Source organism: Meles meles, chromosome 1 (genome assembly GCF_922984935.1).
Source record: "Meles meles chromosome 1, mMelMel3.1 paternal haplotype, whole genome shotgun sequence".
Taxonomy (NCBI): Eukaryota; Metazoa; Chordata; class Mammalia; order Carnivora; family Mustelidae; genus Meles; species Meles meles.
The window spans coordinates 215084031-215100415 of record NC_060066.1 but is presented as its reverse complement, the minus strand read 5'-3'; the positions used below and the strand labels follow the sequence as shown (position 1 = coordinate 215100415).

At 69.0% G+C, this 16385-nt stretch overlaps 1 protein-coding gene across 5 annotated transcripts in view; it reads right to left on the bottom strand.

The window, feature by feature from the left end:
- Nucleotides 1-4098: 4098 nt before the first annotated feature.
- The window catches only part of MEGF6 (multiple EGF like domains 6), an 80648-nt gene continuing 68361 nt past the window's right edge, over nucleotides 4099-16385 (bottom strand). For 2 of the 5 annotated variants that reach the window (XM_046017353.1, XM_046017386.1), the window contains 17 exons: nucleotides 15764-15898; nucleotides 15554-15688; nucleotides 13134-13259; nucleotides 12569-12700; nucleotides 12348-12476; nucleotides 12114-12245; nucleotides 11029-11157; nucleotides 10586-10714; nucleotides 9727-9855; nucleotides 9337-9465; nucleotides 8697-8825; nucleotides 7627-7755; nucleotides 7312-7440; nucleotides 6885-7013; nucleotides 6666-6794; nucleotides 6032-6160; nucleotides 4099-4735 (listed from right to left, as the gene is read on the bottom strand). In XM_046017353.1, coding sequence (XP_045873309.1) covers nucleotides 4671-4735; nucleotides 6032-6160; nucleotides 6666-6794; nucleotides 6885-7013; nucleotides 7312-7440; nucleotides 7627-7755; nucleotides 8697-8825; nucleotides 9337-9465; nucleotides 9727-9855; nucleotides 10586-10714; nucleotides 11029-11157; nucleotides 12114-12245; nucleotides 12348-12476; nucleotides 12569-12700; nucleotides 13134-13259; nucleotides 15554-15688; nucleotides 15764-15898 — 2144 coding nt within the window. In that variant the 3' untranslated portion in view covers nucleotides 4099-4670. The remainder of the gene's footprint in view (nucleotides 4736-6031; nucleotides 6161-6665; nucleotides 6795-6884; nucleotides 7014-7311; nucleotides 7441-7626; nucleotides 7756-8696; nucleotides 8826-9336; nucleotides 9466-9726; nucleotides 9856-10585; nucleotides 10715-11028; nucleotides 11158-12113; nucleotides 12246-12347; nucleotides 12477-12568; nucleotides 12701-13133; nucleotides 13260-15553; nucleotides 15689-15763; nucleotides 15899-16385) is intronic. The other 3 variants (XM_046017370.1, XM_046017379.1, XM_046017359.1) reach the window with 3 other exon arrangements.

Below are 16385 nucleotides of genomic sequence, written 5' to 3'. Positions count from 1 at the left end.
CCACGGCCCCCAGACACCAGGGCGTCCTGGGGAGACCCTGCCACACCTGCTGGGCTGGGCAGGGTCTCCAGAGGCTCCAGCCCAGCCCCTGCCCCCCGCCCGCTGCACAGCCCCGTTTGTTGCAGGCCGGGAAACAGGCCCCAAGGGCCTCTGCCCACTGCGGGGTGCGCCCATCAGGGCTTCCTAGGGCGTCAGCCACCCCGGGTGGGGACAGACACCATGCTGACCCACCAGACACCCAGACCACCCACTTGCCGCTAGAACCACTCCAGAACATTCTGGGGCCTTTCTGCAGGGAGGACCCTCTTCCCTTGAGGGCCCGGGTGGCTGGTGGGCCCAGGCCCTAAAGACATACAGTGCCCCCTGGTGCCCACAGTGGCACCCCAGCAGTGCCTGGGGCTCCCCATGCCCACGCCAGGAGAGCCCCCAGACCCACTGACCCTTGCCCCTTAGGCGTGCAGGTCGGTGTCTCCATCCGGACCATCAGGGCCCCTGGGTGTCCGTGAACACTGCATCGTCACCCTTGGTTACCGCGGCCTGTCCTGAGATCAGCCCCGGCCCGGGTTAGACACCCCTACCCCCTTCTCCCGGCCGTCACCTGTCACCTGTCCACCCCTTGCAGGGCGTGCTCGGGTCTGGGGTCACACCAGATCGGGGGCCCTCCGCCCCTGGCAGGGTTCAGGGCTTTGTGTGTCCTTTTGCCTGATAAACCGCGGGCACGGGCGGTCTCGCTGCCGTGTTGAAGGACGTCGTCCCGGTGCGGTTTCCGGGTTGGTCACAGCCCCTGCTGCCCCTGTCAACCTTCCCGGGTTCTGCGCGCTTCCTGGGACGGCCGCGCTTTCCAGCCCGCTCGCCCTAGTCCTGCTCACGCGTCTGCGGGCCCCCGGGCAGGGCTCTCTTCCCCACAGCCTCACATCCCAGTTTCGAGCTCTCACCCAGTGGGGCTTGGGGAGCTCTGCTGGGGGGGGCGCGGGGGGCGGGGGCGGGACACCTGCTGGCATCGTCTCCCTCCCGGGGAAGCTGTTTGCTCTTCCCACAGCGTTTACAGGGCCCTACCCGGGCCCCATCCATCCCGGGGGGCCCAGCACGGAGCAAGCGGGGTCCCATCTCCTAGACCACGTTCTCCCAGGGGCAGGACAGAGGTGGGAGCTCCTGGGTCAGCGCCAGGGAGGTGGACAGCGCAGGCAGGAGATGGCCGGGCCCAGGGGAGCAGGGGGGTATGGGGGCTGGCGCGGCCGGCCCGCACGCCTTGTCTCACGGAGCCTTGAGCCCCTGGTTTCTGCACCAGACTCGTGAGAGGATCTTGGTGCGCGACCATCATCAACTAAGCTCTGTGTGTACCCACCCTGTCCTCCAAGACTTTACACCCCGAAGAGATGCTGAATTCCACAGAATGCTCCAGCCGCTTCCGTCAGACCGCCCTCCAACTTCTCGTCTCCCCAAACACGTCAACGCGTTTTGTGACGTTCGAGCGTCCGGGCATTTGAGTCACGTGCGATCCCCACTGGGCCAAGTTGGTATTTTTTAAAACACGTTTGAGTGGCGCCTGGGGGGCTCGGTTTAAACATCCGACTCGATTCTGGCTCAGGTTGTGCCCTCAGGGTGACGAGATGGACCCCGAGTCGGGCTCTGAGCTCAGCGGGGAGTCTGCTTGGCCTTCTCCCCGCCCTCCATCCCTCCTGCTCGCGTGTGCCCCCCCCCAAAATCCGTCCTTACAAAGTACGTATTTGGGTGACTAGTACCGAGGATAAGGATTTCTGCGAGGGCCTCACCCGTCTGTATCTCCTTGTACGGCCCCCCTGGTTTCAGAGCCAGGTTCTACCGGCCTCACCAAACGAGGTGAGCTGCTTTTCCTCTTTCTACACATTCGGGAACAACTCACCATGTCTGGAAACTGAGGCACACCCACCCACACCAGCCGGAGCCTCGGGCCCTCCCCAGGGGGTGACGGGCTCCCCTTCCTATTTCCATTTACTTGCTATTGGTTTGTTCAGGTTTTTTTGTTTTTTTATTTCTACCAACACCAATCCTGGCATTTCGTATTTTCCCTCAAACCTCACCATTTTAAAACAAATCCCAGGTTCCTAGTACACGGTCACTCTTAGCGTGTTTGCGTCTCCCTCTGGCATGTCTGTGTTAATCCCTCCTGTGTCTTCTCTGTTTAAAGAACTCATCGGTCTTGCTAGTTCCTTCCTTCCTCCTCTCCACAGGAACCTGGTTTTGCAGCGCGTCCCCACGTGTGACGGCGACGCCCACCACACACAGACGTGAGTTCTGCGCGCGGACCAGCAGGAACACACGACTGTGAGCGTGACTGTGCCCCCCGTGCGCTGAAGCTTCCTAGAGTTCTCTCGTGGCCCGTGGCCTGTCTGCCTGACCTATTTATTGGGTTTTTAAGAACTCATCAGCCTCCCCAGCTGGCACGGTCTCTTTCCCGCTGCTCCAGCCTCCGTCCTGGGAACTCTGAGCCTCCACTGTCCCGCGCTGACATCCGCACGTGGATTCCCAGGTTTCACCCTGAAACGCCAGAGCTCGCAACCCAGCTTTCTTCTCATTTACTTCGTATGCCTCTGCGTCCAACCTTCCGGGGCATCTTTCAGCGTTCAAACACCGTCGAGCAGGGTCTAAGACCACCCTGGGACCTGGGTTCTGACCGTCCCTTGTCCCCATGCATGGGCTTTGTGGGTCTACTTTCTCACCCTACTGGTCGTCCCTCCCCGCCTTCCACCCGGAGAACAGGCCCTCCAGGGGCTGAAAGGCTGCCCAGCCCCCCGGCATTCCCGCAGGGAGCAGGCCGGTCTGACTGGGGGGCAAATGCACTCAGGGGCCCTCCCCTCGCCCGCGCCGGGGGTCTGTCACGTTCCTCCCCAGCAGGGAGGGACCCAACACACCCTGCCCGCCCCTGCTCCCGAGCCTCTGTGGTCAGTCACGGTGAACGTTTCATTCTCCTTTGCCAGCAGCCGACGCGGGAATGTGTTTCTCCCCGTCCCTGCGGGCAAGCGTCCTCCGGCCAGGGTTTCAGCTCTGGCTCCCGAGGTCAGCCCCGGGGAGTAACCCTTGGCTTTCTCAGACACGCAAACAGCACACACTTTTGAGTTTCAGAAATTTTTCTTTGGTGCTTTGAGAACAGAATGTCACTGTCCTGGTTTCCAGAGTTTCAAGTCTGACGCGCGGGTTTCCGTTCTTTCCCGGGCCTTTTAGGACCCTCCTTGCTGGCCATTTCCTTCAAGTCCCGTACACGGCGGCGGCGTGCTTCTCCAGTTGCTCTCCGTCGGAGATCCCCCCGGGTTTGCTTCCTGTACACGTTCCTCCTCTTGCCCTAGAGCCTCACCGGAGGAGGCGAAGGCCCCCTCCCCCACTTCCTTTAACCTTCCTCTCCGGCATCCTCTTCCTCCCGCCTCCCTGCCGCCTCCCAGCAGAGCACCGGGTGCGGAACCCGCTGTCCAGCCGCCCGGCCGCCCTCCCCACGGCTCCTCCCAGAACGGCTCCTCCCTGTGTGGTCACCAGCCTGGCACCCTGTCCCCTCCGGGAGCATTCATTCCGCTTACTGGAAAGCCTGGACACAGCCCACGGACGTTTTCATGAACGGGCAGTGCCCTAGTTGGTTAAGGAGACGGACCGGCCGCTAAAACCTCCTCATTTTGCTCCGCCAGACCCTCTGCCTCGAGGATAACCGCTGGCTAGGCTGGTGTTGGGGGACGCAGGGGGCTAAAGCTCAGACCCTAAGTGCCCGGTGTGGCCATCTGGGTCCAACCCAGTCCACTGGCCGCCCACCCCTGGGATGCTTGTCACCCCCCTCCGCTGTATCCTCCCAGAAGACACGTCGTCACCCCTGCCCTCGGGCCAGCCTCCTCCCTACGGGGCCATGCTCCCACGCACAGACCAGCCCCCGCGTGCCCCCCGAGAGCACCGGGAACCCGGACAGACCCCAGCTCTCCTTCTGCCCCCCCCACCCCCGGGGAGGGGCAGGGACCAGATGGGGCGGGGCAGTGGGGGGGCTGTGGTGCCTCCCTGGTCCGGAGGAGGCTCCCGTCCCCACACAGCCCTGCGGGCGCACCGGACGGCCGCACGGCGAGCCCAGGGCAACAACGGCACAGGCCAGGAGGAAGCGGCGGCTTCTTTCTTGGGTTTCTGGTTGTACATGCGCCGGAGCCTGTGCCCCGCGACCCCACGGGCCCCAAAGTCCCGCAGCAGGGTTTCCTGGGGCAGGCAGGGACCGGCAGCGTTCCAGGGCCCAGGGGGCAGTGGGCGTGGTCAGCCGCCCATAAATACTCCTCCATAAATACAGCGGGCTGCGTTGGCCGGGGACGGGGCTGAGCACAGCAGTCCCAGAGCCTAGCACCAGAAGAACCCGCCCAGGGCGCGGGGACCCCCCTGCACCTGCGCCTGCCCTCAGTCCCCACCCAGGGGCGCGGAGGGGGTGGCAGGGGGGCGGGGGGAGGGCTTCCCCAGCTCCTGCGGCCAGCGCAGCTGTGTGGCTGTGCAGCCGGAGTCCGGGCCCACCGCCTGGGCTCCCTGGAGCTGGGCCAGGCCGGGCCTCCCTCCCCTTGCCCAGTGAGAGGCTGCAGGGCCGGGTAGTCTGGGCTGAGTCCTGGCCGGCCCACAGGCGCCCCTCGTCAGTCGTCGCCAAGGCGCCTGGAAGACGGGCCTGCTTGGGGGCTGTCTCTGAGCTAGTGCTTCTCGGCCGCGCTGCTGAGCCCCGGGGCTGGTCGGTGAGACGCCGGCTGTGAGGCGGCTGTGGAGACAGGGGGAAAAGGTCAGCACCATGGCAGGTGGAAACTGTCCAAGCCGCCGGAGCTCTGGGCTCACACTTGCCGTGTCCCCTCCTGCCGTGGCAGCCCGGCCCCTCCTCCCTCCCCAGGCTCCGCCCCGTCTGTGAGGTCCAGGTTCTGCCCCGCCTGCTGCCCCGAGGGCCAAGCCTTGTGCTAGTCCTCATCTGTCCTCTGGCCTCCGTCTGCTGGTCACAGGCCAGTGATACCCCCAAACGCAAAGGCCATTCTCTCACCCAGGCCTGCAGGGTCCTCCCCAGCGAAGCCCGTGCCCCGCTCACACCTATGCCGACAGCGGGGCTTCTCCCCTCCCCAGATGAAGGCTCCCAGTCCCCCAGCCCAGCAGCACGGCGGGGTCTCTACAAGAAGCCAGCCAGTCCACTCCAGGGCAGGGGGCAGGGCCCAGCACTGCCAGGCAGCGCAGGCCTGCCTCTCCGCCTTCCCACTGGCCTGAAGGGTGAGCCAGGGCCCAGACCCCAGCTACATGTCCCTTAGCCAGGACAGCACGGGGGCCCGCCATGCAGTACCACAGCTGACCACCAGGTGCCGCCGTGGGGGCGCCCGGTCCACCGCCGCCGCCTCTGCCGCCCTGCCCCAGGGCTCCTAACAGCCAGGCCCGGCTGCCAGGCTCAGAAAGGCGCATATAGGACATCCGGCCCGCAGGTGGGGTTCCCCAGGCCCCGCCTGGCTGCTGGCCTCACCGGTCTACACAGCCCGTCCCCACGGGCCCGGACACCACATCTCCCCTCCCTTTGGCGGCCTGGGCCTGGGCGAGCTGACCGCCGGCTCCAGGGGCACCCTGAGTTCTGCTTGCAGACACGTGTTCCCCCGGGGGCTGTGGGGGCCGTGGGGGCCAAGAGGCCAAGCCGCTGTCACGGCGCCCCCCCCCCACAGCCCGGGGCTGGCGCAGAGCCGGCGGGCACCGGTGGGCACACACACAGGGCTCAGCGCAGACTGGAGCCCACGCGCACACGGGCTCACACACGCAGGGCAAGGCGGGGAGGGGCGGGGCTGGGTCGGCGCCCGGCTACCCTGGACTGTCCGGCTGGCCCACGGGGACGGCAGAACCCTGCCCTGAGGTCCAGCGCGGTGTCCCCGCCCCTGAGGAGCCGAGCACACCCGCGGGGACGGCCGCGCTCTCGCCAGCTGGCCTGGCCGCTCAGCTCTCAGCTCCGTGTGTGGGGAGGAGGGACGGCGCTCTCGCCGTGCTGGGGCTGGGGAGCAGGTTGTCTTCCTGCCTCCCCCTCGGGAGCCTGACTCACCTTGCTGGCAGGTGGGCCCCAGGTAGCCCTCTGCACAGTAGCACCGCCCGGTGACAGGGTCACAGTCCGCTCCAGCCCTGCAGCCGCAGCGCAGGGCACAGTCCGGCCCAAAGTAGCCCGCTGCGCAGTCTACAGGCGGGAGGGAGGGGGAGAGACGGGCCTGAGGGCCATCCTGCCTGCTCTGGCCCGGGCGCCCCAGGCCCTCCGTGGAGGTGGAGGAAGCAGAGACCTCTCGGGCTTCATCCTTCCTGCCCCATGTGAGCTCCCACACGGGAAAGCGCCAGGTCCGGGGCACCTGCCCAGCCCAGGGCCGACAAAGGGGGCCGGGCCATCAGGGATGCCCCAGGTCAAGGCGAGCACGCCACGGCAAGGTCAGGTGCGCAGCCTGCCACGGACAGGCCCTTCTATGTCCAAGCAGGCTGGCAGGTCAGGAGGGTCCTTCCCATCTCACGAGGCTCCCGTTCCGGCCACAGAGCAGGGCGAGCCCTTGCCGTCCCGGAGCAGGAGCTCCACGCTGGGCACCCCGTACAGAAGGGCGGGACGGGCACTAGAAGGCAGAGCCCCCTGCACAAGCAGTCCTCTCCACCAGCAGAGACCCCCGCCCCTGCCCTGCTGAGCGAGACCCCAGACTCACCGAGGTCACAGGCGGCCCCTGTGCGCCCCGGGGGACACAGGCACTGGCCGGTAACGGGGTCACAGGGTGCCCCTGCCTCGCAGTCACACCGCTGGTGGCAGCCCTCTCCGAAAGAGCCCGGTGCACACCCTGGTGGGGGGCAGTGCGCTCAGCATCCCTTCCCGTCCCCTACCCGACACGGCAAGGCCAAGGGAGCACGTGGGAAGGCAGAGCACTCACCCCTCTCGCAGAGCTGGCCGGAGAAGCCGGCGGGGCAGACACACTGACCGCTGACGGGGTGACAAGGGGCTCCTTGCTGACACTCACACACGGCCCGGCAGCCAGCCCCGTGGAAGCCAGGGGGACAGGCTGAAGGACACCCCAGTTAGAGCCTTACCTCAGTCCATCCCCAGGGAGCAAAGGTCCCGGTTCAGGGGCTCGTGCTCGCCTTTTCTCCCACCGGGGCTAGATCCCCGCCAAGGTTCACCTGCTCTCACGGGACCCTGAGCCAGAGGAGTCCCACGGGGAGTGGGGCCAGGCCTTGTCTCACGGGCCGCCACCGCGAGGGAAAGGGACAGCGGCCATTGCTACGCAAGCCCACAAGGGCCCTGATCGCCCACGCAGGACGAGCAGCCGCGGGGGCCGGGGTCCCCGCCCCAGGACTCACGGTGCTGGCAGGCCTGGCCGTAGTAGCCGGGGCCACAGCGGCAGGTGCCCGTGGTGGGTTCGCACGTGCCGTTGTTCTGGCAAGAGCATTCCAGGCGGCAGGCGGCCCCATAGCGACCAGGAGGGCAGGCTGAGGAGAGAGCTCGCAGGTCAGTCTCCCGCAGCGGAGGAGCAGGGGACCCGGGGGCGGTCCCGGGGCACTAGCCTACCCTCACGACCTTGGGGGGGTCTCGCCCAGCCCCCACAGCGGCCCCGTGCTCTCCTCGGGGGTCCAGAGCCAGCCCCTCCCCGACCAGGGCTCCGTCCGCCGGCTCACCCAGCTCACAGCTCGGACCGGTCCAGCCCAGGCCGCAGGAGCAGCTGCCGTTGGCCGCGTGGCACAGGCCCCCGTTCCTGCAGGCGCACACGCCCTCACAGCTCACACCGAACCGGTTCTGAGGGCAGCCTGGGGGCAGACGCCGGGCACCACTCAGAGCTCCGGGACTGGACACGCTCTGGGGACATGTCCCCACCACCTTCACTCAACAAACACTTCCTGGGGCCAGTGTCTGCCCCACACGTGCCAGGGAGCGGACGGCAGCTGTGTCTCGCCCACTTGTCCCTCCTCTCCGCAAATGCCAGGCCCGGCTGAGCACCGAGGAGGGGCGGGGAGTGCCTGCCCAGCTGGCAGGAGCTGGTCAGGGCAGCCTTCCTAGAGGTGGTGGCCCTCCGCACAGGCCCATCCTCCAGGCTGAGGAGGCCGGGCGGCAAGGCTCTCCAGATGGCCCCGTCACAATGGGACGGGCCCATAGCTGCTGCAGGTCCCCAGAGGTGAGGACACAGCCCAGCCGCGCCAGGCCCTAGCGGTGAGAACTCTGCTGCCACGGGCTAAGAACCGGGGGGTCAGTGGGAGGACCGCTGACCCCTTGATGAGGCCCAGAGGCTGGCAGAATTCTCTGACCGGCCAGGGACCGGTGGGGTGGGAGCCAGGCCAAGGGGCCATGGGGCCATGGGGCCCAGGACTGCCATCGCGGGCGGGAGCCCCGTGACGCCTCCTTGCCCCTGCCACACCCCGAGCTCCAGGCCTCCCTCCTCCTGGGGTCCCCGGCCTCCGGTCCCAGCAGAAAGGGCCATAGGACACTGGGGCCCCGGGACTTGAGCCGGGCAGCTGGCCCCGTCCTCAGACAAAACAGCCGCTGGACCCTCCAGCTCAGAGGCTCTGGGTGGACCGTGTCCGGCCCCCACAAGCGGCTTGACGGGATCAGTGGAGGCAGCTGGCCGAATGCGCCCCCGGCTCGAGGACCTGCATCTCCCCTGGGAACCGACGGCTTCTCCCCATCGGCCCGCACCGAGGGCTGACACCACAGCATCCGTGAGAGACGACAGGCAGGCAGAGCGGGTGCTCACCGTGCTCACAGTGGACGCCAGTCCTTCCGGGGGGACAGGAGCAGCTGCCGGTCACCGGGTCACACACCGCTCCTTGCCCACACCGGCACACGTGGGCACAGCCAGGACCGAAGCGGCCCTGTGGACAGCCTGCCGGGAAGAAAGAGGACGATGGTCTGCCGGCTCCCCTCCTCTGAGCCACGTCAGCCCAGAGACAGGACGGGCTACAGGGACGTCCCCCGTACCTGCCCGCCCTGGCATCTCCCCTCCCCCCGCAGCTCGGCTGGGGGCCAGGCCAGCTCTGCAGGGACAGTGAGTCCCTGTTGCCCCCAACCCACTCCCGCCAGCCCAGCCAATTTCCCAAACCCGTGGGAAGTCCCCACGACTCAGGGAAGGGTGCTGTCCTCGGCGGGATGCCCAGCTGGCCTCCGTCTGCACAGAGGTCCACAGGCCTCGGCAGGGTGTGGGGAGGAGGAAACAGAGCCGGCCGGCAGGGACACTGGGGTCACACGGACACCCCCGCCTTAGCCCAGCCTGGCGCCAAGCGCAGTGGGAGAATCAGGAAAACAGACGGCCAGGGGGCTATCCTCCCCCGAGGCTGGCTGGGCCCCCCACCCCCAAGGGCCAGGGAGCAGCAACGCCCACCCTCCCGGCCACTCACGCAGGCTGCAGTCCACCCCCAGGAAGCCGGCAGGACAGAGGCAGGCCCCGGTGACTGCGTCACAGAAGGCCCCGTGGAGACATCCACAGCGCTCCTTGCAGCCAGGCCCGAACCGCCCCGGGGGGCACCCTGCAGGGACAGGGGCAGGTGCCAGAGGCCAGGGGCCGGGTCTGGCACCCTGGCCTCCCACCCCCAGCCCTGGGATGAGCCGCCCCTCCCGAGGACAGCCCAGCGGCCACTTCTGTCCACAGCTCTCCCCAGAGGGGCTGGGCGGGCAGGCTGGGGTGCGGGCGGGAGAGGTCAGTCCTGGCCTCGGAGGTCTCGGGTGCAGCTTGGGGGCCGTGTGCCTCAGTGACCAGTGGCTCTGTCCCCCTGGGTGGGGTCACCTACCCTGCTCACAGCCGGGACTCGTGGAGCCTGGTGGGCAGCGACACTCCCCAGTGGCGTGGTGGCAGGCAGCGGTGGGCGGGCAGCTGCAGCGCTGGGCACAGGCCTCTCCGAACCAGCCGTGCGGACAGGCTGCGGGAAGCCAGTGCTGGGGGTTGGGGGGGAGCCCTGGGGCAGCCGGAGGGATCGCCATGCCACGGGCTGTCCCACCCAAGGGTGCCGGCGGGGCCCAGGGGCTGATCGTTCTCGCCCCGCGAGCCTCTCCAACTCGGGGGGCAGAGGCAGGCCCCTGTCACGTGGTGGCAGGGGGCCCCCCGCCGGCAGGCACAGCGTTCCTCACAGCGCGCCCCAAACGTGCCCTCAGCACAGGCTGTGGTGGTCAAGACGAGGCAGAGCCTCCTACGGTGCGAGGAGGGCCAGACGCCCCCACCCCTCCCCCAGGGGACCCGGGAGCTCGGACGGCAGCCCCTGCCCCCACTTGCCAAGGGACCACCTCATGGGGCCCTCCACCCTGGAGCGAGGCTGAGGCCACCCCGATGGGACCAGTGGGGCCTCCTGGGCCCCCCCTGCACCCCCAGTGCGGCCCACTCACAGCTCTGACACTTGGCCCCAGTCCAGCCGGCGGGGCAGAGGCAGTGGCCCGAGCGCCCGGGGAGCACTCTGCAGGGCACGGTACCCCAGGAGTGCCCCATGCCCCACCCGTGCCCCCGTACCCAGAGCCGTGGGCCCCTGTCCTTGAGGAGGAGAGGGCCTGGGGGAGGGTCCCAGCGCAGACCGGCCCCAGAGAGCAGAGGGGCAGCCAGCGTACTTCGGGGCGCCCCCCCGGCCCTGCCCCATTCCCCCCTGCCCGACCCAGGCTCACCCTGCTCGCAGGCCAGGCCAGCCCAGCCCTCGGGGCACGTGCAGCGGCCTGAGATGGGGTCACAGGTGCCCCCGTGCTGGCAGAGGCAGGCGTGCTGGCAGCCGTCGCCGTACGAGCCCGTGGGGCAGGCTGCGGGGGGGGAGCAGCTCACAGCCCGGCCCGGCCCAGCGGGCGCCACGCCTCGGCCCCATCGAGAGGCAGCCCCGGTGGTTCTGCACCTTCCGGTCCCCCCAAAACCCAGCAGCAGACTTCACGGGGAGGACCTCTCCCAGGGCTGCCCCTGAGACCACCTGCCCCAGGCCACCCTGTTCCCGCCAACCCCACGCAGGGGAGCTCGGCACCTCCCTGCCCTCCCCCTCATCATGCCAGGTGCCCCTTGGGGGCGCAACAGGCCCCGGTCCCCTGCCCGTGGGGATGGGGGTGTTCTCGGCGGGGGGGCTTACACTCCAGGCAGGTGGGGCCCATCCAGCCAGGGCCGCAGCGGCACCGTCCGTGGACGGGGTCACAGGACGCCCCATTGAAGCAGGAGCAGGTCCGGCTGCAGTTGAGCCCGTAGGTGGGGGCAGGGCAGGCTGCGGGAGGGAGGGACCGTCAGGGGCCGGAGGCTTGCACAGACCCGGGGCCGCTGGGCAGGCTTCCCTGCCTCTGGCCTGGGCACCCCTCGGCACGACCGACGGCGTCTCTAAGCGGCCACCTGGCAGCTGCAGACACCCAGGAGGCGGCCCCGGCCCGTCTCCTGGAGCCCCCAGGGCCGCCTGGGCCTCATGCACCCTGCGCACAGCGGGGGCCCCAGCGGCCGGCAGGGCAGAGGCAGGAGCCGCTCACAGAGTCACAGGGGGCCCCGGCGGCACGGTCACAGCTGCCGCGGCAATCCAGGCCAAAGAAGCCCGCCGGGCAGGCTGCAGAGAGCGGAGGGCGGGAGGTGGTTGTGATGGGCCGCGTCCAGGGCGGTGGGGTCCGCCCTCCACCCCGGCCCACGGCCCAGCTCACCGCATTCACAGAAGGTTCCCCTCCAGCCGGCCGGGCAGGTGCACGCCCCGCTGACGTGGTCACAGGCTGCCCCATGCTCACACTGGCAGCGCTGCCCACAGCCCGGCCCAAAGTGGAGTGGCCCTGGGGACACCCTGAGACATGCGGCCCCCGCCCACCGTCAGCCAGAGTGGGGGAGACCCACTGAGACACGCACGTTCCTCTGTCATCCCAGCCGGGGGCGGGGACCGTGGGGCACTCCCCTCCGCCCCGGGGAGGTAGGAGCCCCAGGCATGGCCTCTGGAGCTGCCCCAGCCTGGAAGACGGAGGGGGACACACGCAGAAGGTCATGGCCCTCGGGCCTCCCCTCCTCCAGGTGCCAGGTCCCTGCTGTCCCTGCCTGATGCTCCAGGTGACCCTACAGACCAGGGCAGGCTGAGGGGGGGCGGGGGAGCCTGAGGGAGCTCGGGGAGCGAGACCCTCCTCCTGCCCCGCAGGCAGAAGGGCGGGACCAGAGCCCCCGGTACGTGCGTGGGGCTGCGGGTGCCCCAGGACTCACGCTGTTCACACCGCGGGCCTGTGTAGCCGGCCTCACACACGCACAGGCCACTGACGGCGTCGCAGCTCCCGTGGCCTGGGCTGCAGGTGCAGTTCCGGCCGCAGTCGGGTCCCCAGTGCTCGCCGTCACAGGCTGCAACACAGCGCTGGTCAGCCCGCACAGGCCCCGCCGAGCACCGGCGCCGCGGCCAGGCGCCCCACTCTGGCCCCCCACCCTGAGCCCTGGGCCGCCCACCTCTCTGACAGCTGAGGCCGGTCCACCCAGGGGCACAGCTGCAACGTCCCGTCGCCGGGTGACAGTGCCCATCGTTGGCACAGGAGCATCTAGACTGGCAGCCGGGCCCGAACCAGCCCGCTGGGCACGCTGCAGGCCGGGGGCGGGGAGGGGGAGAGGCTCAGCCGGGGCGGGGGCGGCACAGGGTCGGGGCTACTGCGGGTCGGGGGACCCATACTCACAGTCCTGGCAGCGGCTGCCCGTGTAACCGGGGGGACACAGGCAGGCTCCGGTCCCAGGCTCACACGCAGCACTGTGCTCACACGCTGGGCAGATCTCCTGGCAGCCGAGCCCCCAGCGCCCCTCGGGACAGTCTAGACAGCCCCCCCCAGGGCCTATCAGTATCCCCTAGGGCCTCACTGGCCCCGTCTGACTTGGCTGCTGACCCTGCGCCACGGCCCAGGAGAGGGGGAACAACAGGTCTTGGGAACCCCCAACCCCTCCCGGGGCTGCGGGCCGCACAGCACCACCCCCAGAAGAGGAGCCCCTGCCCCAGGACGGGCGGTGGGCAGGCGGCCTGGAGGGCAAACCACAGGCCCAGGGAGGCCAGGCTGGCGGCGCACAGACAGGTTCCCGGTGCTCCCAGGTCAGCGCAGACCCAAGGGTGGTTCAGGTTGGGCTTTCAGCCGCTAAGGACAGGCCCGGGGTCTGTAGCTGCAGGACCCCCGAACAGAGCCCAGGGCTGGGACCCCCCAGACTTGAAGGCACAGGGAGGGGAGGGGATCACGGGACACCACGGCCACTCACCTGCCCCACAGTCGTCCCCTGTCTTCCCTGGGGGGCACAGACACTGTCCCGTGACCCGGTCACAGGGTGCCCCCCCACAGGAGCAGGAGCCCGAGCAGTTCACACCAAATGTCCCCCCCGGACACTCTGTAGGAAGGGACAGGAAGGGCCTCAGCCACCGGCTTGTGGAGCCACCCCTGCCCCAGCAGGGCTGCTGGGCTCAGCCAGGATCCCCCGGATGACCATGGGGATCCCAGGAGCAGGCAGAGCCTGGGGCACACAGGCAGGGAGGGGCCTGCTTGGGCTGACCGTGCATGGAGGGGTGGCGCAGGATGGACCCCGTGGGCACCCAGCACTCCGGAGGGCACCCCGGAGGTCACCCTGCATCAAGCCAGGAGCAGCTCCGCCCTCCTTCCTCCCCGCACCCAGCCGAGGACAAGTCTGCCCCCGTCTCAGATCCCCAGGGAGCGCGGGGTGGGGGGAGGTGAGGGTCTGCAGACACTCCTCTACCCCCAGCTGTGGCCCTGTCCCAGCAGGACGGCGGCTGCCATGGGAGCCAGGCATGCTCAGAGAGTGTGGAGGACCTGGAAGCCTGGGCCCCCCTCCTCTTCTGCCCAGCAGAGGAGCAGTGAGACCCTGGGAAAGAGTGGAGACCGAGGAAAGAGGACCTCCGAGAAGGACCGGCCCAGGGGCTCTGTGCCTGCAGCACGACTGCCTCAAAGCACGTGGGGGCCAGGAGCCTCTCACCTCCCTGTGGGGACAGGCAGGGCCCTGTCCGCCCAGCGCGCTAGAAGCCCGACCACCCTGCGCACAGCCTGCCCCGCGGGGAAACCTGGGCAGCCCCTACCCAGGAAGGCGGGCGCAGCCCCTGGAGGAAGCCGCTATGATCAAAACAGCCCTGGGGGAGAGGATGGGTGCAGTCCCCGGCCCTGGGGCCTCCCGCAGGCACCCGAGGGAGCTCAGGGAGCTTGGGGATGGAGGACACAGCCTGCCGAACCCTGTCCTGTCCCGTGGCCTGTAGGCACCTGGTCACTCCCCACCGTGCACGGGCCCATCTGCAGGACTGGAGTGGGGCACGCGGGCTCCCGCACAGCGGGGACCAGGGAGGAGGAGGCCCCGTGGCAGAGGCTGAAGCTGTCCTGTCTGGCCGCGGGGGGCCTGGCAGACATGCATTTGGGATGGTAAGTGTTTCGAGGCCCAAGAGCAGTGGGGGCCATCGTTCCTATAAAAACACACGTGGCCCTTCCTGCGGGGTGTCCTTGGGGCACGGAAAGCTGTCAGAGGGAAGAGGAAAACCGGAGAAGGCAAAGCAGCCGGGAAGGCTCCTATGCACCCTTGGCGAACGGGGGTAGGGGATCGGGGGTGGGGAGTGGGGGGTATGGCTGTGGAGGGTCGGGGAGGGATGGGCGCGTCTCCAGGGAGTGCTCCCAGCGGGCCGCCTGGGGGACGGGTGCTCGCATGCTCGCATGACCAGTGCTCCGCTGGGTGTCCGTGGGGGTGCGGGGAAGGCCTAGAGTCAGAGGCCCGGGTGGGGAGCCCGTGACTTGCCAGAGCCGCGGGGACAGGAGGACAGCCGCGAAAGGGCGGCAGACACCACCAAGCCCCTTGGGGTGTACGTCGGGCCGGCGGGTCCAGGCTGGGTTCCCCGCAGCCCCCACACACCCCACCTGGACCCCTGGGACCCGAGAACCCTGCACGGGGTCATCACTATGGTCTCCAGGATGCCCACTCCGGGAGACGCGGCCTGGCTGCAGAGGGAGACGCTGATCCCTCAGCTCAGGCTGGGTCCCCAGGGTCCCCTCCTTGTTCCCGAGGGGACAGGCCATGCTAGGGGGAGGTCGAGCCAGCCCCCCCGCATGCTTACACCAGTTACCCCAGGGGCCCGGGGGGTCCCCCTCCACCTGGGGCCAGCAGGGGCGGATAGCCCACGCACCAGGTGCCGCAGGAGGCCCCCAGCAGCCCCTGGGAATGGGGCCGGGGCGGCCCCGGGACTAGGGCTGCCTGCGGTGTGTGAACCCGGGGCTCCAGCCGGGCCCACCGCTCCGCACGCACACCCTGCAGCCCAGGCCAGCGCAGCCGTGTGGACGGCCCTCATCACAGGCCGCACACCGTGTCCCACCTCCAGCCCGAGCCTGCGCTCTAGCAGCTGCCCCGGTCCCACAGACTCAGGCCCACCAGGACAGGGAGCCGGCCCCCCGGGGCCCAGCACACTGAGCACACTGTAGCTAACAGGTTGGGAGGGGGTAGGGAGGACACAACGTTGGAGGAGGCGACGCCTTCCCTGGCGCACAGACCATTCCGGCCCCAGCAGCCGGGACCGCGGTCACAGGGACAGGCCAACCAGTGCAGAGTCACCGCTGCGTGACGAGGGTGGGGCCAGGCGGCCTGGCTGCTCCCCGTCCCGGTCACAGCACTCCGGGGGGCTGGGGCCGGCCACTGACCTTGATCACAGTCCTTCCCCTGGTAGCCGGCCGGACACGGCCTCCTGCACTGGCCGCTGACGGGGTCGCAGGCCACGCCCTGAGGACAGGTGCACGCCTGTAGGCACCCAGGCCCAAAGAAGCCTGGCATACAGTCTGCAGGGGGCAAGGAGAGAGGAGCCTGCAGGGTCAGCCAGCCCGAGGGCGCCCACCCCGCACCCCTGCACTCACCATCCTGACACCGCTCGCCCCTGAAGCCGGCCTTGCAGGAACAGCTGCCATCCCTCCGGTCACAGGCCAGGGTGTTCTGCTGCTCACACCGGCACTCCTCGGAGCAGCCGGGCCCGAAGGCCCACGGTGGACAGACTGCACCCACAGAACCGAGACGGGGGCTGCCTACATGCGTGCGTGAGCCCCTCCCAGGTCCCTGGGTTTCCAGCCCCCGAAAGCCACGCAGAGAGGCACCACCCGCCCCGGCCGCTGGGGCCACCGCGCTGGTTTCACAGATGAGAAACCGGGTCTCCACAGAGTCCAGGCCCTTGCCCTGGGTCCCGCCACTTCCTAGCCAGGAGACTTGGAACCCCCATCTCCCCGCTCTAAATGATCCTTCTACAAAGAAGCACCGTACGGAGCTCCCAGATGAAGTCTGCTCATCACCCACATCTCCCCCGCAGCCCACCAGGGAGGGGTGACCCCTCCTGGGTAACCCCTGGAGATTCAGGGAGCCCCACTGGGGATTTAGGGCCCACCCTTGCTGCCGGCAAACTCCAACAGCCAAGGCGAGGCCTGTCCCCAGAAGCTTTCGAGGGAGGTCTGCCCCTGCCCAAGCTGTGGCCAACCCCTTAGCCCAGTC